The 22,585-nt window shown below is 43.2% G+C and overlaps 2 protein-coding genes across 3 annotated transcripts in view; one reads left to right on the forward strand and one right to left on the reverse strand.

Annotated features, from left to right (window-relative positions):
• Nucleotides 1-3,279: 3,279 nt before the first annotated feature.
• CTPS2 (CTP synthase 2) overlaps nt 3,280-22,585 on the reverse strand; it is a 143,906-nt gene continuing 124,600 nt past the window's right edge. For both annotated transcript variants that reach the window (XM_074967396.1, XM_074967388.1), the window contains 2 exons: nt 13,055-13,199; nt 3,280-3,390 (listed from right to left, as the gene is read on the reverse strand). In XM_074967396.1, coding sequence (XP_074823497.1) covers nt 3,321-3,390; nt 13,055-13,199 — 215 coding nt within the window. In that variant the 3' untranslated portion in view covers nt 3,280-3,320. The remainder of the gene's footprint in view (nt 3,391-13,054; nt 13,200-22,585) is intronic.
• On the forward strand, nt 15,997-21,097 carry LOC141987912 (uncharacterized). Its single transcript, XM_074953752.1, has 3 exons — nt 15,997-16,081; nt 19,748-19,999; nt 20,577-21,097. The coding sequence occupies exons 1-3, from the start codon at nt 15,997-15,999 to the stop codon at nt 21,095-21,097; spliced, it is 858 nt and encodes a 285-aa protein (XP_074809853.1).

Raw genomic sequence — 22,585 nt, forward strand, 5'->3', positions numbered from 1 at the left:
ACTTTGTTTTTTAGTTCATTCCCACCTTTGAGCACACAGACAGCACACACACAAAAATACATTTTACTGTTCTAAGGCAAAAGCATTTTTCCCTGTGTTTCATTTTATTTAAAAAACAACCCCAAATCTTCGTGCAAATCAAGATTGCTACAGATAAAGAACTACGGCAGATTCACCTGAGATCATTCAGAAATCATAGGACAAGACCAATTATTGTGACTGACAGCTAACATTTGATGGTCCTTTGTCTCATTTTTAAACAAACAGCAATTATCTGGAGAAAATATCATGTGGAAAATGTCAACTGGAAAACAACTCACATCTATAGCAGGGAGGGAAATGCTTTTGTGAGGAAGTTAAGTCTCTGGAATAGCTTTAAAGTCTATATCATATGCTATTTATATCATATATGGAAAAATAAGACTGTACAAAAATGGTGCAACCAATTAATGTGAATTTCCTTCCATTCGATTTTGTTTTGTCTTTCTAAAAAAAAAAGAAGCAAGATATTAGTGTGTGTACAAGCCTTCTCTGCATATCCATTTAACATTTTTGTAGTTGGCATATCCCGTAATGTCCGTGTACCCAGTGGAACTGATGATGGACATAAAAATAATTTTACAGTAGAAACTGCAAGTTTACTTAGATTCAGCAGAGTGCTAACAAACCAAAGCAAATATAGTCTCCATGTGCATCCACCCTTGACTAGTGGAAATCATGCCCCTCTTAAAATCTTAATATTGTAATGAAGATAACTGAGGTGATGATCACTTTTGTAATTTGATTATGCCTATAAGTAAAGCTGTGTGCTATTTGCTCATCTAGTGTAATTCTACAATGTAATTAGTACCTGCTGGTGAGAAATCAAAATAGAAATGTAGATTCTTCAGTCTGAAACTCTGCTGGCAAAGTAGCTTAAAGCATCACAGAAATACATTAATGCAAGCAATTTGCATCTGAAGAGTCACAATTCTGTAACTAGATTAATAGCATGTTCGAATTTGCCATCATGCACTCTGTTGGGAAACCCATAGTCAAAGCTAAAGCAGATCTCATAAAGTCAGTTATAGACACACACAGTGTCACAGTGTTGCTTTTGCAGCCCAGGCAGTTGGCAGGGTGAGACGTGTTTTATTTCTTTACTGACTTGTTTAAGCTGCTCATCACCGTCGCATTTGAGATCCTCATATAGATTAATCCTCCTTAGCCATGTGAGGTAGGGAATTATCATTATCCCTATTTTACAGCTGGGGAACTGAGATATAGCAAGATGAAGGGTGGGATTCGCAAGGGGGCTTAGGCACCTGCCCTGAGTTAGGTGCCCAAGCTCCCTATACAATGCATGGTGGACACTAGCACCCAAGAATGGAATTAACAAAAGCCATCATACTGAGCAGGGAATTTTCTAAGATAGCCAAAAAGGGACAGGTTTTATCCCACTGGTTAGAGCACACGCCTAGCATAGGGGAAACCCAGGTTCAATCCCCCCTCCCCTGCCTAATGTGGCAAAAGGATTTGAACATGGATCTTCTACCTCTCAGGAAAGAGCCCTAGCTACTGAGCACTAGGACATTTAGGATCAGGACTCTCTCAATCTCTCCCAGTGATGTTGTCCCACTGTGTATAAATACTTAAATATGCACTGAGCCAAAGACAGAGTCAGAATAACCATAGCCCGGTGATTATATAGACCACCCACTTGGGAGGTGGGACACCCAGGTTTCAGTCTGCCTACACCAATGACTATTTAATTATTTAAACACAGTGGAACAGTTTCAACAGGAGAGCTGGAGAAACAGCTATGCAGGCATATGCCATAGTCCCTTGGCTAAGGCAGTCCTCTAAGAGGTAGGCGGCGCAAGTTCAAATCCCTTCTCCACCTCAGGAAGAAGTGGCAATTGAACCTGTGTAAGTGCTTTAAGTACTGGACTAAAAGTTGTAAGAGAGAGGGGCACTCTGCCGCCACCTCCTATTTTGGGTGTGTTTATTTGTGCTCCAAGCACACTACCCACTCATGCCTTGCAGGCAAGATAGAAGAAGTCCATTAATCTTTCTGGGGCTTAAGTGTGAGTTAGGTGCCAGGCAGTATCAGGACTTACACCACTCTAGACATGTTCAGCTGCTGAAATTTAGGCACCTGGGGGACTTTCACAGTTGGAAACTTAGGCACAAGGGACTTTAGGTACCTACAAGGTTAGGCAACAGCTAAGCAAGGGCTTTGTGGATTGCAATGGTGTCTAAATATTGGACTTAGGCACCTAACTCTACCTTGTGAATCCCACCCAAAGTGACTTGCTCAAGAGCACAGAAGAAATATGTGGTTGAGCTAAGAGCAGAACTCACATTTCCTGAGCCTCAGTCTACCTTATTTATATGCAGCCTTAATCACCAATGTGGCACAGCAGTCAGCAGTTATGCCATGCAAATGGAGAGGATTAAACTGGGGAAATGGAAACCTAAAATGAACTGCATACAACGGTATTGAAGAACACTGCGCCGTGGTTCGGAACGAAGGGATGAATGAGATTATCACACTGGCTATGATCTTGAAGGTCTTGTGTGCAGGTTAAGTCCCAATGGTTAAAGTAAGATTGCAGTTCAGTCCATGACTTAGCCAAGGTCAGGTGCCTCAAGGGACATACACATTCAGATAGTTGTGGAGACCATTACTGTTATTGTTAAAGAAGCAAACAACTAGAAGTAACAGGACTTTAGCAAGAGTATACAAGCAAACAAACCGCCAATTTAAAAATATTAGCTTGCTAAATTCACATCCCTACACTGGCTGAACCCTGAGATTTATCATGAAGTGTCTGCACTGTCCTAAGGCTGAGTGTCCATCTCTGGAAGAAATATGACAACAGAAAATAAAACACAAAGAAATGGTTCAAAGAGGGGCAAAAACCAAATCAGGTCAACACAATGGAATCAAACTCATTTTGAGTTGCATGCTAAAGTAACAAACAAGTAAAGAAAACAATATTTGGAAAGATTACAAAAGTATAATTATAAAGAATAGTTTTTCAAACACTATCAGAACTTGATTTTGTCAAGCATCTTTCACACAAACTGCACCCAAAACACACTGCAGACTTTAATAATACAATTAAAAAGTTAAACAACAAAAGGGGAGAGAAATTAAATGCTGCAGGCAAGGGAGATAAGATAAGTTTTCAGAGGGGATTTGGAGTGAGAGGGAGACCCAAGATAACTTTGTCTCTTGGAGTAAGTCAAGAAGAAATAAAGGTTGTAAAGAGGCATCAAAAGGGCCCTGTTCACCTCAGTAGCATTCTCCAATTCTCTGCTCTCATGCAGGGGGTTCAGCTTGTTTCTGAATCAGGAGGTTCTTTTTCTGGGGAACTGTCATCACTGAGGTCACTGTAGCTATCACTAGCAAAAAAGAATAGATTGTGTGAGTGGTGTAGAAGAAACAATTGCTTCATCTCAAGCCCTCCAACCTCAATGACCCACACTAAGGTCCTGCTTTCTCAGGAAAGCACGTAAGCACAGGCTTGACTGTACTGCCATTGTAACATGTTTTCCTTAATAGGAATGGACTTAAGCGTCTGCTTAAGTGCTTTTCTAAACTGAGTTCTAAGTAACTGATGAGAACCAGTACTCCGTACTGACGGTATATTATTCTTCTGTTTGGTTACCGTGTCTTAACACTTAACAGCTTGATGCTGAAGAGTGCTGAGTGACTGCAACCACCACTGATGTCACTGAGAGTAGCAAGTTCTCAACATAAGATTAGAAAAGGAATGTTCTAATTTACAATAGAGAAGAAGGAGTTTAAATTGAGAAAAATTTAAAGTAGAGTGAGTTGGGAATTTTCCATCGAAGGATTTACCAACAAAAAATGCCCTTTTCAAAAAACACATGTTCCAGGAGGAAATTTCAATATAGCCAGAAAAATCTGATTTTCTGTCGGGCATATCAAAATGATGGCTTCTCAGCTGTCTCCTAGAAGGCTCTTCTGCCTGTAGGCAGAAAGTCAAATTGACAAAAACCTTCCAAAAGGACTGCCACGGCTGAGAGCCCGGAACCTGCCTTTCTGGATCTCAGGGCTCCCTGCCTTCACCCCAAGCACCAGAGAGGCAAAGAGCTCAGGCACTCAGCCTTCCTGCCTCCTCCTAGATCTGGAGCTGAAGAGACTGAGCACCCAGGGCTCTCTGCCTCCAGAAATAGGGGAAGGCTAAGGGCATGTCCACACAGCAAAAAAGGTCAGTGAGCCTCACAGTCCAGATCAACTGACTCAGGCTTGCAGGGCTCATGCTAAGGGCTAAAAATAGTAGAGTAGATTGGTTGGGGTGGAGCCCGAGCTCTCAGACCCTCCCCTCATGTGGGGTCTCAGGGCACTACAGTTTTATGGCCTTGCAGCCCAAGTCCAGCGAGCTTGAGTCAGCTGCCCCAGGCCAGCCATGGCCATGCTGTGGGTCTTTTATCGCAGTCTGGACATATTTTTCATGTGAAGGAATTTTCATTTTCTAGCCAGCTTTAATTAAAGGCCCACTTTTATTTATTTAACTTGACCAAAAAACTTAATTTATATTTAAATTAAAATCCTGCTATTTCAAAATCACATCAGAACAAGATCATTATCAATGCACTACTAACATCCTAACAGCTTCCCCTTTCATCTCCTGTTTCCTACAAATACATTGTTTTATACAGGAGAGAAACTAGTGTGCTAGTGATCATTTTATCAGTGAACAGAACAAGGAAATGGCGAAGAATGTAAAGCAGCACAGTGATCAGCTGAAGGAACTTCAAACAGGCCACAGCGGTCTTGATGAGACAGACTGCACGTTCTTCAGAAGAGTTCAGCTGAACAGCTCCTTGCACAGCCTATGGCAGTGGATGTGTATCTGGGTTGGCGAGCTCTTGGGCTCAGTCACAGCTCTTCTGCATGTCTAAATTAAACCTGTTCAGAAGATAACACTCCAGGTGGATCTCTGGCACTCTCCTCAAGTGTATCCCCCAGCTGTTTTACCTCCCTGTGATCACAGGGGTGCTGTGAAAACCAGGGATTTGGTAGCCCCCTTTGACAGCTACTGAGCTGATGAACTGACTGGCAGCCTAGTTGGAAGGGAGATGATATACTGCAGTTCAGATAATTTAGAAAAGTCATTGAACTGCACTAAATTATGCTTGGGCTCAATGGAGTTTGCCTAGGGTGCTGGATTTGACCTTAATCTCGTCTTGTTCATGTTATATATATTACCTAATTAAAACACAAAAATTGTAGAAGAGTAGGATAGGGTATATGACAGCAAAGTTGTCTTATTTAATTTCAGACTTTCACTGCTAGGGGAAATCTGCAACAATATAACTCATTATGTCCCCGGAGGAGAGAGGAGCCTATGGCAGCATAGCCCCCTAGTGCAGACACAGACTATGCTGTCAGAATGAGGGTTTTTTGCTGATGTAGGGACACTGCCTCCCCGAATGATATTAGCTATGCCAACAGAAGCATTCTTCTTTCAGCATAGCTGCAGCTACATTGTGGGTTTTGTCAGCATAGCGCTGTCGCTTGGGGTTGTGGTTTTTTTCATATTCTGGAGGGATATAGCTACACCATTATATGTTTTAAGTGTAGACCAAGCCTCAGTTGCTTTCACATTTACTAAGGGTATGCCTACACTTGCAGAGTTTTTGCACTGTAAGTTTCACCAGTGATAGAGAATTGGTGAAAGTAAAGAGCTGGTTTGTGTACTCGCTTAATTCCTCAGGCATCAGAGAGCATTTACATGAGCAGCACTTCCATTGCCAATGAGAGCAGCGCTCTAGGGCAGCTATCCCATAGTGAGGCTCTCTCCATTTTGATGATGGGTCTTGTGGGCGGGGAGGGGATCGCGGGGCACCCTGGGTCCCTGCACAGCCTCCTCTCCCCAAACGCTGATCAGCTCCAGTAGCTCAGCATTGCTCCAAGCAGGGGATCGTTTGCTCCGTGGAGCGGGCACTGTCACCTGGCCAGATGATAAGTGAGCACTTGCCAAGAAAACAGGAAGGGGAGTTTCAAATTTCCCAGAGCTTTACAGGGGGAGGGCTGGATGTCTGTTTACCTGGCATCAGAGCAGCAGAGCTGCTGGCCAGAGTGGTCACCTAGGCAATGTGGGATATCCTCCGGAAGCGAAAAGCTCTGTAAACAGGAAGAACATGCCTTCACTTGCACATCACCGCAAAAGCATCACTGGTAAGAGCTGTACGCCTCTCGTGGAAGTGGTTTTCTTTTTGCAGTGAAACTTCTGAGTTTCACTGTAAAAAGTCATTGGCAAGTGTAGACGCTCCCATGGTTTTTGCATAAAAAAGGGCCTTTTTCCACTGTGTAGACATGCCCTAAGTCTTAACCTATAACTTTCTGTACTTCCTTTGTGTTATATGTATGTGGTTGATTAACCTTGTTAAAAGAGTGGGTCATATAGGACTAACTAAATGATCAATCTGAGGATTTTAATATGTGGGAAACAATTACATTACCAACATGCACCAGCTAAAGTGAAGAAAAGTGTTGCTAACAATATGATCAAGCATGCCAAATGCACACAGACAAACACAGTTTCATTAGAGCATCGTTGCCATTGTACTTACTTCTTTCTGAATGTGCCCAAGGAAGCATGGAATAAAACCTTTGTATTATTAAAACAGTTATGTGTTTAATACAGTATAATACAGAACATTTTCAAGTACAGTAATTAATTGCAGTGTTTTGCCATGTTATGATAACACTTAGCCTTTCAGTTTTCTATTAGCACTTGCAAATATTGGGACTTTTATTAGTTTCAGGAAACGTGCCCTACCTTTTGTTTCTCCACCCAGCATATATACTGTTAATTTTAAAAAGCGGCCAGTGGGAGCTGCGATCGGCCGAACCTGTGGACGCAGCAGGTAAACAAACTGGTCCAGCCTGCCAGGGGCTTTCCCTGAACAAGCAGCGGACCGGCTTTGAGAACCACTGTTTTAATGGACTCAGTGAGAGTTGGATCAGGCCTTTTATGGCTTTAAGTAATTGTTAAAAAAGTAAAGACTTCTTGGAACAAAATGATGCCATTAGCTTTGCCCAAGAACATTTCCTCAGAGCCCTTTTGACCCTAACGCCTACTTGTTATGTTTAACAACTCCATCTTATCCTGACTGTTGGATGTGAACATTAAGGTTCAAATTATCTTTTGGGATTGATTGAACAGGAGGTAATTTAGGGAAAAATTTGACTTTAAAAAAATTAGTGAATTACAATAAAATGAAATACCACTTGGGGCAAGAGCTGGGGGACAGATATTCCCAAACGATAGCAAGCAGAAACACTCTTATGTAGGAGCAGATTTTTTATACATACTTTTTCAGGATGGATCCAGCCTCATCCTCCTCCCCCAGCACTGAAGCAAGAGTTCCATTAGCATCAAATTCACCTATTTTTAGAGCCCTGGGGTGTCCCCATCTGTTTATTCTAGTTACTGTACCTCTGTTTTCCCCTCACACACCATCATGTATCAGTCAATGTAGTGCCTAGGTGCAGCTAAGAGGAGAGGATTTCCTGTTCGTGTTACTATGGAAATCATCTGATGTGTTCATGTGGTGATGGGGCATGAATGTAAGCTGCAGCGTGTCACCCCATTGATGTATCTCAGCTCCTACAGGGGCAGGGAGTTAAGATCATGTCTAAACAATACATAATCTGCTGTGGTGCAGACCAAATTTAAACCAGCTGGAGAGTCCCCTAGAGAATTCCCCGTGTGTAGCAGGAATTTCCACTGGCAGAAGAGCTGGTGGGGGAGGCACTGCTGAAATCTCCACTCTTGGCATAAGGGAAGGTAGGAGTGGAGAGGAGGTGTGGAAGAAAGGTTCTACTGTGGCCCGTTCTCCAATGGTGAGAGGTCTCTGAGGGACCTTATGTCAATGACAGAAATTAAAGCTGCCCCCTTTAACTTACACCAGGGCTGGGCAGCTGAAAATCAGGGAGCCATGGGCTGTTCCCCTCTCTCCACTACACAGCAGAAAAAAATCAATCCTTTTGTGTCCTATTTTGCCCAGAATTCCTCAGACACCAGGAATTATACCAATGGTGTCACTGTTTCCACAGGGCTAGACATTGCCTTTGGGCACAGCCCTGAGCAAAGGAGACCACACCAGGAGTAGCTCTGAGAGGCAGTATGACTCAGAGACACACCTTTGAGGCAAAATTCCTTCCCAGAGCAAGGAGGAAGCAGGGACAGTTGTGATTTGCTTCTGGGTTTTCGGATGCCTTTGAGGCAAACTGCCTAGTAATACTACTACTGAAGCTAGGATTCAAAAAAGCATTAGACTGTTATATGGGTAATGAAAACATCCAGTTAAATTAGATGGTTAAAACACATTTAGAAAGGACAGCACCTCAGACTTCAGTCAACCACTAACTAACTAAGCACACTGCTAAGTCAATCCCTCAGGGTTTGATTCACAAATGGACTTAGGTGCCTGACTACCAACATTTAAGTACCACTAACATTCACAAAACTGCTACCTAACCCTGTAAGGCTCCCTTTCCATAAGTCAGCACCTGCAAAGCTGCCTAACTCCTGATGCCATCTCCCAGCTAATGAGCTGATCGGAGCTCTTGCTGACTTCTAAGCCCCAGAAAGATTCTCAAACTAGGTATTCCCCTGACTATATCACCTGCCAGGCCTGATCCATTAGGCATGCTCAGAGCACATCTAACCTCTACAAAAGGCAGCCGGGGATGGAGGGGAGCCAGCAGGTCAGGAATTTTTCAAACTGGCTGGGGTATGCAGCTGTAGGTCTAGAATACCCAATAGTGAGGGTGCTTATCTGGGATGGAGGAGACCCCAATTTGAATTCCCACTCTGCCTGATTTGGAGCAAGGACTTGAATCCAGCTCTCTGACATCCCAGGTGAGTGTCCTAACCATTGGGCTATGGGCTGTTCTGCAGTAGGACTCATTCAGTCACTTCTGTTTAAGTGGTTCTTCTTTGCTTAAGTACTTAAATATTCATTGGAACAAGGACTGGAATCTGGCTCTCCCACATCCTGGGTGAGTGTGCTGACTACTGACTATAATGGGGTGGAGTCTCTGTTTTTTGTAAGAAATGGCTGACTCGGCATAGACACCTAGCTCCAAGTTCATGGCTGAGAATCTAAAGCAGAGACAAGTGCCTAAGGCACAGCTCAATAAAAGTTAGGTACCAAAATCCCTTTAAGCATATGGGCCCTAATTCCCACCCCTTTCCTCTACATCTCACTCCTGGCTATCTTAAGCAGCTCCCCACTCAGCTTGCAGGCTTCAGAGAATGGCTCTCTTAGACACCTAACACTCCCCATTCAATGCACAGAGAGCTTGGGTGCTAAGTCAGGGTTGAAAATTCTAGCAGACTGCAGGACACCTAGGAGTTAGTGTTGCAATACTTATGTCCTCTTTGAGAATCTATCCCTACCTCATTAGGATTAGGAAGGAACTTCTCCTATAGGTTTTCCTGTAATTGTCCACTTCAGGGTCTCTTGCATCTTCCTTTGAAGCATCTGGTGCTGGCCACTGGTAGAGGCAGGGTACTAGATCAGACAGACCATTGATCTGAACTGATATAGTAGTTTATAATTGGTGTGGGGGAGAGCACCACCACAGCATCCCCTGAAACCAGGACTTGGCATTACAAGGGTAGTTCCCCTCTGGCACCCTCTAGTGTCTGCCATTCTGGTTCTGCAGTGGTCTGTGGCTTCCTTGGCCCAGCCCTCCAGCCAGTCCAGTCCCCTTCTGGTGTTACAAAATTCCAACTGAAAATTCAAATAAACATCCAAACAAATGATTCTGTCTCTCTTGGGTTACTCTGACATTCCCTGCTCTTCATTCCTACTCCCAGGCTCTGCAAAGTTCCTCTTTGCACCTTAAACTGAGCACTGTCTCCACAGCTTTCTCCCTAGTGGCTTGTTTCCTCCTAGCAGGTTTCCCACTGCTTTCCCTGTACAGTGGCTTTGGCAGTTTCTCCCAGGGACCTCCCTGCTTCTTGCAGACTTTACCTCAGGGTCTTTCACATGGCTTCCTCCTCCTAAATATTCTCTCTCAAGCCTTGTTATGAGGCCCACATATTCATCATACTAACACCTAGCCCCATTAGCTCCACCCCCCTGAGGCTGGGATATAGTTAATTATGGCACAGCTGAGACCAGCCACTTTCCCCTTATAGAGGCCAGTCTCCCTGTGATGCAGTTCCTATTCTACTATTTTCCCTGCCAATGCTGGATTGTTTCCTACTTTACACTGTCTGGTGTATTGCCTATTACAGTGTGCAAAGTAAGGAGCTTCTACCACTTCGCTAGGGAGACTATTGCAGAGCCAGATACATCTTGTCATCAGAGTTCTTCCTGATATTCAGCCTCAATATCCCTTTCTTAATTTCATTGCATTACTCCTAGTGGTAGCTGGTAAGTACTTCCTCTCCATTTACAAGGCTGCCCAGGGCAGGAGGGAGGCAAAGGGGGCAGTTTGCCCTGGGCCCCCTGTTTGAGAGGGCCCCCAAACTGAATGGTGCTGTGATCCCACATGCCAAGTCACAATGCCTGGAGTGGGGAGCTGGGCCCAGCCCCATGGAACAGGAGCTTCTTCTGTGGGGTAGGCTCACTCTCCAACAACCCCCCACCAGGTCTCCCCTCAGTGGTCATTTTTTTTGGAAAGGTGGAGGGGTCTCTGGCCCATTCATATTTCCACCCTTCAGATATTTGGATATTGTATCCCTTCCTTAAGTGTCATTTAGCTAAACTACATATGTTTAGTTCTTTTACTCTTCTCTTCTCTCAATCCCTCTAACTTGTCAATATTCTTCTATTAATGCGGTGCTCAGAATTTAATGGAATACTTCAGAACTAGGGAGAGAAGGATGGTTACTTCCCTGCTCTGCATTTTCCCAAGTGGAATCTCATTTCATTCTTTTCAATTAATGTTTCTAAACTGTCCAAGTCCTTTTGTATCATTCCTGTGCCCTGACTGGTGTTTCCAACTCCTCCTAAATTATTATTGTTTGCAAATGTCATTAATTTATTGTTACCCCCCTGCTCCAGACCCATTAATGAAGTTATTAGAAAAGACCAGGCCTAATGATTCCTGTGTTTTCCCAGTAGACCTTCTTTCAACTTCACATGGTGCTGCTTTTTTTCCCTACTTAATTTATTGCACTTCAGTGGTTTAACAACCAACATGATATTAGCTAATTTCTACTACTTTTTCAAGCAAGATTTCACAAGACCCAGTACCAAATTCTTTACTAAAATCCAAATATATTACTTCTGAAGTTCTCTCTTCATCCATGAGCTTTATAATCAAATATTTTTGTCTGGCAATATTTATTCTTTATAAACCCATGATGCTTATTCCTCATGGTCCCTTTTGAATTTAGGGATCAGAGCTACTGTAAACTGGCATCGCTGCACTGAAGCCAATGGATATACACCAATTTACACCAGCTGAGGATCTGGCCCTAGATGTTTAGTGATTTCTTTTACTTAATTTTTGTTTCATTACTTTACTAAGGAGAGAAAATATATGTATAGGATGGCAATTGTCAAGAATCACATTTGTTTTCTATTTTCAGAATTCTCTGTGTTTCTCTGGTATCTCCCTAATAGTCTGTACTTTTTCAGAAACACCCATTCATTTACTAGTATACTTAATACCCCTAGGATGACCAATAGTTGGAATGGCTGATCAGTAGATTTTGAATTTTTTTAAATGTTCTTTTACCATGCCAGAGACATACACCACATTCCTTTATGCATTGAGAACAAAGAGGTACTTAAAGAAATGAAAGGACATTTCATTTAGAACCAATAAAACTGTACTTCCCTTTCCAATTTATAGATAAGCTGTGTAATGCACTACTACAGGAGGCCATCAAATGAAACTCTGGATTTGAAAACGGGATAGATAATGTTATGACCACACCTCTAATAACATTTGTAGCAATGGTTAACAACAAGGTAATATTTGAATACTATGAATTAAAAGAGATGGCCTGCTGAAGTCAGGAAGGAGTTTTTCCCCATATGTACATCATTATACAATGGCCAGGACCGTTAGAGTTGAGGTTCACTTGCATCTGAAAGATCTGCGGTAAACTATAAGAACCAGGATTCCAGCAGTTTGATTTGGCTTGATAATTATGTTCCTATTGAGTCTTCAGAAAAATTCTTCCCCTTTGCTCTTAAGTAAGAGAATCCATTTCAGAAATATTTAAAAGCAATGCATGGGGAAAAAAGCAAAACTGGTAAGTTCTGCACTTCAAAGTTGGATCTGAGTAGGTTATCTTATGGTGGTCTATATTTTGAGAAGCATTGACATTTTACCCTAGGTTCCCCCTGGCCTCACATGCTCTTTATAATTATTACTATTAACATGGCATCTTTGATTATTAAAACATTTTACAAATATGAATTAATTAACACAGGCTGAAAAGTATTGCTATAAAAAAGAAATGTCCCAGGAACTTTACCTTGGATACACAGACAGGTCTGGGGCTGTTGGGATTCAGAGATTTTGGTTTGGCTCAGCCACAAAATTCTGACCTAGGTTCAAATCCTACCCAAACTTGGGTTTTGCTTTGGGCCCTTTTCTACTTGCTCAATATTATTACCTTGCTGCAACAAAATAACCTTGACATTCACTGTTTCATTGTTATGGTCATTCACATACAGATAGGTAAGAACTTAACTGCATGAGTTGCCAGCAGACCTTTTTCCTGGTAAAATAACCATTAACACAGGTGAAGTTAGAGGGCCAGACACCTCCTGTGAGGTGAAAAATAAATTTTCCTGGAACTGATTGCAGCCAGTCAGGATTTACTTATTTGCATTTCATTACAGTAGTACTTTATTGTTTCTGATCCTACTATTGTTAGTCTCTGAGAAGGAAAAATACAGAGATATGGCTCTTCAAATGACTGTTTTCAGCCAGGCTTTTTCTCATAAATGTAATAAAAATCAATATAAAAAAGCCCCCTTCCCTTCCTCATTTATTGTATCAATAAAGGATAGTCCTGCTGAAACTAGGCAAACAAGCAAATAATAACGTTACCTTGGAGACAATTTACATCCACGTTGCAAGTATGCACTGAGTGTCCCAGTTGCTGCAAGCAAGAGACCAAGGTATGGAGGTGAGGGCTTCATAGGTCTTGAGGAAAACTCTGGATGAAACTGGACACCAACAAAATATGGGTGATCTAAAATCCAAAGGGCATAAAGAAAATGGTAGAAGCTAGGAAATAGAAGACAGTTCTTAATAAAGGTACTTTTATAAGGAAAAAGATTTAACACAGGGCACTAAATAACTCTCAATCTTATAATTTCACATGAATTTAATGGGGAAAAAGATCTTAATATTGTTTGATTAAATACAACAAAGGAAAACTGACTAAGGCTATACAGGCTGTAATGTGCAAAGCTGAGGGCCAATAATAGCACAAGCGACTCAGATTTCATTCCCATATTTACAATGAAATCACTAGAATGCACCGAAGTGTGCTTAGGCTTCTCTCTCGTATTTACACTGTAGTTTAGTCTCTACATATTTTGTGTGTATGTACAGATACACATAAATGTAAGCACAGTGTGCATAATAAACTGTCAGATCCTGCAAGCTGCTGAGTGCCTTCAACTCCCACTGAAATAAGTAAGCGTCAAAGTCACTTGGCACTTTACAAGAAAAGACCCACCGGCTGGAAACAGGAAGAGAACAGTGATCCCATTTTGTGAAGGATTTTGATATTTGGTTTCATTTTGACTTGGAAAACAACCCCAAAATACTGTAATTATCCACACAAGGGAATGGAGCTCTGGCTCTGGTGTAGTCTGCATGGTAGGCTGCTGCAGAACTTAGAAGCCCTGCAGTCCCTGACTCCAAGGCAGACTGCGTGATGGGCTGCCCCAAAGCCATGGAGACCCTGGGAGCCTGGGCTACTGAGAAGCTGCAAACCTCAGAGCCCGGGTTCCCTGGTTCTTGGCTCCCCATTAGCCTGCTGTGGAGTCAGGTGGACAAGCTGGCAGGAAATCATCTCTGTGAAATGGTTTGATTTCAACAAAACAGCAAATTCTGACAATGTTTTGTTGGAATTTTCCTGACCAGCTCCAGAGAATATATTTACTAATCTTTTCAAGTAGGACAAAGGAGCTGATCAGACGTCCCAGTTGTGTGTACTACTGACCTGCAACGTTTGGTATAAAATACTGTGGAATAGAAATATAAGGATTAATTGCAATAAATATGGTGACTACTAAGGGAGAAGACTACTTTTTTTTTCCCTCTAAGGAGAACTCTGTTTTTTCCTGATGGGGAATTCTGATTGGTGAATGGGAATTGTGCAACCTTAATTCATTCATCCCATGTGTATGTATTGTGATACAGTTTTTAATTACATGACCACATACTTTTTTTTTTCACAAGACCCCTGTCTCATTCAATGAAGGGATGGACCTGCTCTGGGAATGAATCATGGTTGTGTAGTGAAGGAGGCTGTTGTCTATAGGATCCCTGCTTCATTGGTCTCATGGGTAGGGCAGCTGAATGCTGCCCTTAGGAACTGCATTCTATCCCTGCCTCTGCCACAGAGTTTCCATGGCTTGCTGGACAAGTCACTTAAACCAAACTTTTCACAGCTGGTCACTAATTGTGTGTTCGTTATTTCCTGGGTTCCTGACCTGAAACTATACAGTCTGATTTGCAGAAGTGATGAACACTCACAGCTGCAACTGAAGTCAATGGAGCTGTGCTTTGAGCAAGTACTATTTAATGCTAAATTACTCTGAAAAATCAAGTTCTACGTGTCTCAGGTTGGTTAGTGGATATACTTGATTAACTTTGTGCCTCAGCTCCCCATTTGCAAAATGGAAATGCCACCATGACACTCCTGTGAGGTGAGGGAAGATACATTAATATTTGTGAATCACTCTGATATTACAGCGATGAGCACCATAGAAAAGTCCTTGAGGAAATTAATACTTCTGTCTTCAGAGCAGGGTTTGGATAGTGTGCAGTAAATAAGGTCTGATCCATGAACAATGAAGAGCAAACAAAATATGCCAATTCAGTAAGCACTGTCCATTCTGTTCACTGAATTAGGCAGGGGTCCTGTGGAAAAACTAGTACGTGAACATGTAATTAAAGAACATGAAGTGGTCATGTTAGAAAAACATCTGGAGAGCTTAAGATCACCTGAGGACACCAGGTCTATTTGTTGGACTGTAGCAAGGAAAATGGTCAAAGGTACACAAGTGCACTGTTAATGAAAGCACAAATAGCCACATCTACTCTAACGCTGGGCAGCTATACACTATAATGACCCTTACTATAGCTTGTGTGCGAAAGAGAAAACAATGAACATATATTATAAATAGTAGTTTATCACATTCAATACAAACACTGAAAGTAACAGAGTAGCAGCACTGACTTTCTGAAGACAACATAAAAATAGAGTAGGTGTATGTTTCTCTTAAAAATAGAATAGTGTGTTTATGTTGAAGCAAGATACGTCTAGTTTGTATCTCCCATTGTTGTATGCAGTGTTGATGTAGCCGTACTGATCCCAGGATATTACAGAGATGAGGTGGGTGAGGTAATATCTTTTATTGGACCAACTTCTGTAGGTGAGAGAGACAAGCTTACACAAAGCTCTTCAGGTCTGGGAAACTCGAAAGCTTGTCCTCATCAACAGAAGCTAGTCCAAAAAAATATATTCCCTCGCTCACCTGGTCTCTCTAGTTTAAATCTGAGCATTTAGGTAAGGTTTCTATTTGAAAGAAAGTAAGGGGAAATGTTTTAGGACATTCCTGTTCCATACACCTATTTCTCCCATAAGGATGCTGCTATTAAAGCCCTAAAGCAGTTAACATTGACCGTTATCAGAGACGGGACATTGGACTACATTGACCATTGCTCTCTTCTGGTATGACAATTTCCAAAACAGTTTCCAGTTCCAGTGAGTTCCGCTGCATTATCATAGAGTAGGTGGTTACAGGAAAAGCATGTTTTCCTATGACAATGAAAACCAGGTGTACACTACTGTTACAATCACTAATATATCACTAATTGTACAAGATTTACTGCAAAGTATGTCATGTAAGGTATCAATGGAAAAGTTGTAATCTGCTAAATATGATTATCCTGTTTATATGCATGTATCATCTTTGTATCTGAAGTCATGAATATTTGTTATGTATTTGTATCTCAAACATGGGTTGTGTTGCTGACTGACACCCCACAGACAAATTTACATTCAGGCTAGCCATAGCTGGTTGATGGGCCAGCCATATGGTGATGGGCGATTGATGGGAATCAGCTCTTCAGTGAGCCCTCCTGAAGACGCCACAGACAGTGTAGAGCCAATGGCTACCCATATGAATCAGCAAAGCATGTATGGACATGTAAACTAAGACTCCATCTTTTACAAGTAACTTTCCATGCTCATATGACCTGGGACTCCATATTGGCCAGTAACTTTCCATGCACGAATTGAGCTATAAAGTGCAATCTGTGACATCACTGCTTTGTCTTCATTCCTGCTTCTCATCTCTGCACTGTGATTTTCTAAGGAAGCGTTGAACATAGGACTGAATGACCCCTGACCTGCGTGGGTGAACCAGAGAGATTTTTTTACAAACTAGCAGATTTAACAGCACTGCTATGATCCTGATCTACAGATTCTGAAAATCACTTGTAATGTATTTGATTCTCTTAACCATTTAAGAGCTCTTTTCTTTTTATGTTATTAAACCTTTAATTTTTAGCTACTAATGGACTGGCATCAGCTTGACGGTTGGGTAAGATCTGAGTTGTATATTGACTGGGGAGTTGGCGGATCCTTTGGGATTGGAAGAACTTTATATATGATGAACATGGTTTTCAGTAACGTCTCATCATAAAGACCAGATGTCTGGGTGGTGATAAGGGCTGGTTTACAAAGGGGGCTGTGTTGTTAGCTTCTTGTTAACCAGTGTGGTGCTACAGAACCTCATTCTTTTACTGGTCTGGTGAATCTAATGTTAGAATAGCCACCAGTTTTGGGTGTGTCTGCCCTATTTTTATCAGTCTGTCCTGAATCTGGCATTCTCAGCTGAGACTTGCACCAGTTGACAAGGTGGTTACAGGAAAAGCATGTTTTCCTATAACAATGAAAATCTGGTATTTTTATATGTTTTTAAAGGAATCTGGTTCCATTGCTTGTTCCTTTTTACCATATAGCATAGTTCCCTAAAGCAGTAAAACAAAATGATTGCAAGACATCAAAATAGTGTCTGTAGGAGTATTCTTCTGAAATGCTTTGCCTACCCTATTTGGTAGAATATATTTCTGTCCCCAATCTCTAACTCCCCTGAGGGGATTGTTTTTCCCCTTCAATGATCAGAGTCCCCTTGCAAACCATTGTGAAATAATTCCAGGTTTTACTGCTGTTCTTATTCCTCTTGTAGTAACACACAATTTAAAAACCCTGCCCTATTCCATTATGCTCCCTACATAAATCATTTCATGCAAAGCAAATACCAATTATCAGGAGGTGTAGTAGGAACAAACTAAACAAAAATTACCATGAGAGTTATCTGATTATGAAATCTGATGTACTCTTTTTAGTGATAATCTAAACTGCAGATGGTTGACATGATAGAAATACATCTTCATTCAAACTCTGGTTCAGAATTTAAGCTTTCTTTGACAAAAATGATAGCAACAGAAACATAACCTTGTGTTTTAGCAGTTTATAATATCCCACTTGCAAGGTACTTTGGAAGCCTGAATAACACATTATGGTATGTAAAATTAATTGTCTCCAGAGAATCCTTTCAGAAAGTATTCTGTCCAATAACAATTTGCCTTTAACTTTGATTCTGTATATAATGGCTGAAATTTTAGCTAACAGTTAATATTTATTAGACAAAGTGACTTAAAAGAGGGATGAATTAGCAAGGGGCTCAGAAGAAGAAGAGAGCTATTATCTCTGCTGGCAGTACAAAGTTAAAATTCAACAAAGTAAAGTCAAGTCAATCTGCAGAATAGCTTCTCCTTTGTTTTGTGTCTTCTGGAGGTCCTTGGCCATTGGGGAGAAGGTAAATCTTATTTGGCGTAGTAATCCAAATCTACTGAGTATCCATATTGCTAAAACCCACCTCTTTGAAGTAAAAATAGTTAATTTCTTTGTGAAGGAACGGAGCTTGCTTTCTAGAAGGTGGTTCTGCTTGGATTCAGGGAAGAGACATATAAAGGAGTTGTGTTTTTGTTGTGGGTTAAAGGTAGAATGGTAGCAAGAATCCCATCTGGCACTCCCTTTATCGAGTCTACTCAGAGTTATTTGGGCAATTAATAGCTGCAAAAAGGCCATCTGCTCTTCAGTAAGGGCAATAATCCCTTCCAGACTACTTGTTTGAGGGGAAGAAGTTCTTTGGCTTTTCTGATGCCTCAGCCACTACCTTATCCATTGGTTTGGCAAACACCTTGCCACCTCAGTATTCTCATGTGGTCAGGAGTTGTTGAGCTAGGATGTCAGCCTTTTGGAAGAGAGCCACATGACTCCTTTCAGAGTAGCAGCCGTGTTAGTCTGTATCCACAAAAAGAAAAGGAGTACTTGTGGCACCTTAGAGACTAAGCAATTTATTTGAGCATAAGCTTTCGTGAGCTACAGCTCACTTCATCAGATGCATGCAGTGGAAAATACAGTGGGGAGATCTATATACACAGAGAACATGAAACAATGGGTGTTACCATACACACTGTAACAAGAGTGATCAGATAAGGTGAGCTATTACCAGCAGGAGAGCGGGGGTGGGGGTGAAGCTTTTGTAGTGATAATCAAGGTGGGCCATTTCCAGCAGTTGACAAGAACGTCTGAGGAACAGTGGGGTGGGGGGGGAAATAAACATGGGGAAATCGTTTTACTTTTGTGTAATGACACATCCACTCCGAGTCTTTATTCAAGCCCAAGTTAATTGTGTTCAGTTTGCAAATTAATTCCAATTCAGCAGTCTCTCATTTTCCACTGCATGCATCCGATGAGGTGAACTGTAGCTCACGAAAGCTTATGCTCAAAAAAATTTGTTAGCCCTGGTCTACACTAGGACTTTAGGTCGAATTTAGCAGCATTAAATCGATGTAAACCTGCACCCGTCCACACGATGAAGCCCTTTATTTCGACTTAAAGGGCTCTTAAAATCGATTTCCTTACTCCACCCCTGACAAGTGGATTAGCGCTTAAATCGGCCTTGCCGGGTCGAATTTGGGGTACTGTGGACACAATTCGACGGTATTGGCCTCCGGGAGCTATCCCAGAGTGCTCCATTTTGACCGCTCTGGACAGGACTCTCAACTCAGATGCACTGGCCAGGTAGACAGGAAAAGAACCGCAAACTTTTGAATCTCATTTCCTGTTTGGCCAGCGTGGCAAGCTGCAGGTGACCATGCAGAGCTCATCAGCAGAGGTGACCATGATGGAGTCTCAGAATCGCAAAAGAGCTCCAGCATGGACCGAACGGGAGGTACGGAATCTGATCGCTGTATGGGGAGAGGAATCCGTGTTATCAGAACTCCGTTCCAGTTTTCGAAATGCCAAAACCTTTGTCAAGATCTCCCAGGGCATGAAGGACAGAGGCCATAACAGGGACCCGAAGCAGTGCCACGTGAAACTGAAGGAGCTGAGGCAAGCCTACCAGAAAACCAGAGAGGTGAACGGCCGCTCCGGGTCAGAGCCCCAAACATGCCGCTTCTATGATGAGCTGCATGCCATTTTAGGGGGTTCAGCCACCACTACCCCAGCCGTGTTGTTTGACTCCTTCAATGGAGATGGAGGCAATACGGAAGCAGGTTTTGGGGACGAAGAAGATGATGATGATGACGAGGTTGTAGATAGCTCACAGCAAGCAAGCGGAGAAACCGGTTTTCCCGACAGCCAGGAACTGTTTCTCACCCTGGACCTGGAGCCAGTACCCCCTGAACCCACCCAAGGCTGCCTCCTGGACCCAGCAGGCGGAGAAGGGACCTCCGGTGAGTGTACCTTTTAAAATACTATACATGGTTTAAAAGCAAGCATGTGAAAGGATTACTTTGCCCTGGCATTCGCGGCTCTCCTGGATATACTCCCAAAGCCTTTGCAAAAGGTTTCTGGGGAGGGCAGACTTATTGCGTCCTTCATGGTAGGACACTTTACCACTCCAGGCCAGTAACACGTACTCGGGAATCATTGTACAACAAAGCATTGCAGTGTATGTTTGCTGGCGTTCAAGCAACATCCGTTCGTGTGTTATCCTCAGGAGAGTGAGATATAATCCATGGTCACCTGGTTGAAATAGGGTGCTTTTCTTCAGGGGACACTCAGAGGAGCCCATTCCTGCTGGGCTGTTTGCCTGCGGCTGAACAGAAATGTTCCCCGCTGTTAGCCACAGGGAGGGGGGAGGGTTGAGGGGGTAGCCACGCGGTGGGGGGAGGCAAAATGCGACCTTGTAACGAAAGCACATGTGCTATGTATGTAATGTTAACAGCAAGGTTTACCCTGAAAGAGTGTAGCCAGTGTTTTATAAAATGTCTTTTTAAATACCGCTGTCCCTTTTCTTTTCTCCACCAGCTGCATGTGTTTCAATGATCACAGGATCTTCTCCTTCCCAGAGGCTAGTGAAGATTAGAAAGAAAAAAAAACGCACTCGAGATGAAATGTTCTCCGAGCTCATGCTGTCCTCCCACACTGACAGAGCACAGACGAATGCGTGGAGGCAAATGATGTCAGACTGCAGGAAAGCACAAAATGACCAGGAGGAGAGGTGGTGGGCTGAAGAGAGTAAGTGGCGGGCTGAAGAGAGGGCTGAAGCTCGAATGTGGCGGCAGCGTGATGAGAGGAGGCAGGATTCAATGCTGAGGCTGCTGGAGGACCAAACCAGTATGCTCCAGTGTATGGTTGAGCTGCAGCAAAGGCAGCTGGAGCACAGACTGCCACTACAGCCCCTGTGTAACCAACCGCCCTCCTCCCCAAGTTCCATAGCCTCCACACCCAGACGCCCAAGAACGCGGTGGGGGGGCCACCGGCCAACCAGCCACTCCACCACAGAGGATTGCCCAAAAAAAAGAAGGCTGTCATTCAATAAATTTTAAAGTTGTAAACTTTTAAAGTGCTGTGTGGCATTTTCCTTCCCTCCTCCACCACCCCTCCTGGGTTACCTTGGTAGTCATCCCCCTATTTGTGTGGTGAATGAATAAAGAATGCATGAATGTGAAGCAACAATGACTTTATTGCCTCTGCAAGCGGTGATCAAAGGGAGGAGGGGAGGGTGGTTAGCTTACAAGGAAGTAGAGTGAACCAAGGGGCGGGGGGTTTCATCAAGCAGAAACAAACAGAACTTTCACACCGTAGCCTGGCCACTCATGAAACTGGTTTTCAAAGCCTCTCTGATGCGTACCGCACCCTCCTGTGCTCTTCTAACCGCCCTGGTGTCTGGCTGCGCGTAACCAGCAGCCAGGCGATTTGTCTCAACCTCCCACCCCGCCATAAACATCTCCCCCTTACTCTCACAGATATTGTGGAGCACACAGCAAGCAGTAATAACAGTGGGAATATTGGTTTCGCTGAGGTCTAAGCGAGTCAGTAAACTGCGCCAGCGCGCCTTTAAACGTCCAAATGCACATTCTACCACCATTCTGCACTTGCTCAGCCTGTAGTTGAACAGCTCCTGACTGCTGTCCAGGCTGCCTGTGTACGGCTTCATGAGCCATGGCATTAAGGGGTAGGCTGGGTCCCCAAGGATACATATAGGCATTTCAACATCACCAACAGTTATTTTCTGGTCTGGGAATAAAGTCCCTTCTTGAAGCTTTTGAAACAGACCAGAGTTCCTGAAGATGCGAGCGTCATGTACCTTTCCCGGCCATCCCACGTTGATGTTGGTGAAACATCCCTTGTGATCCACCAGAGCTTGCAGCACTATTGAAAAGTACCCCTTGCGGTTTATGTACTCGCCGGCTTGGTGCTCCGGTGCCAAGATAGGGATATGGGTTCCGTCTATGGCCCCACCACAGTTAGGGAATCCCATTGCAGCAAAGCCATCCACTATGACCTGCACATTTCCCAGGGTCACTACCCTTGATATCAGCAGATCTTTGATTGCGTGGGCTACTTGCATCACAGCAGCCCCCACAGTAGATTTGCCCACTCCAAATTGACTCCCAACTGACCGGTAGCTGTCTGGCGTTGCAAGCTTCCACAGGGCTATAGCCACTCGCTTCTCAACTGTGAGGGCTGCTCTCATCTTGGTATTCATGTGCTTCAGGGCAGGGGAAAGCAAGTCACAAAGTTCCATGAAAGTGCCCTTACGCATGCGAGTTTCGCAGCCACTGGGAATCGTCCCAGACCTGCAACACTATGCGGTCCCACCAGTCTGTACTTGTTTCCCGAGCCCAGAATCGGCGTTCCACAGCATGAACCTGCCCCATTAGCACCATTATGCATGCATTGGCAGGGCCCATGCTTTCAGAGAAATCTGTGTCCATGTCCTGATCACTCACGTGACCGCGCTGACGTCGCCTCCTCGCCCGGTAGCGCTTTGCCAGGTTCTGGTGCTGCATATACTGCTGGATAATGCGTGT

Source organism: Natator depressus, chromosome 1 (assembly GCF_965152275.1).
Source record: "Natator depressus isolate rNatDep1 chromosome 1, rNatDep2.hap1, whole genome shotgun sequence".
NCBI lineage: Eukaryota > Metazoa > Chordata > Testudines > Cheloniidae > Natator > Natator depressus.

Excerpts from the sequence above, each read along its gene's own strand:
- LOC141987912 (XM_074953752.1), top strand. The coding sequence starts at position 15,997 with ATGTTTTCCTATGACAATGAAAACCAGGTGTACACTACTGTTACAATC. Across the intron at positions 16,082-19,747 it reads TGTACAAGATTTACTGCAAA|GGGGTTCAGCCACCACTACC; the intron begins GTATGTCATGTA and ends ATGCCATTTTAG. Across the intron at positions 20,000-20,576 it reads AGGCGGAGAAGGGACCTCCG|CTGCATGTGTTTCAATGATC; the intron begins GTGAGTGTACCT and ends TTTCTCCACCAG.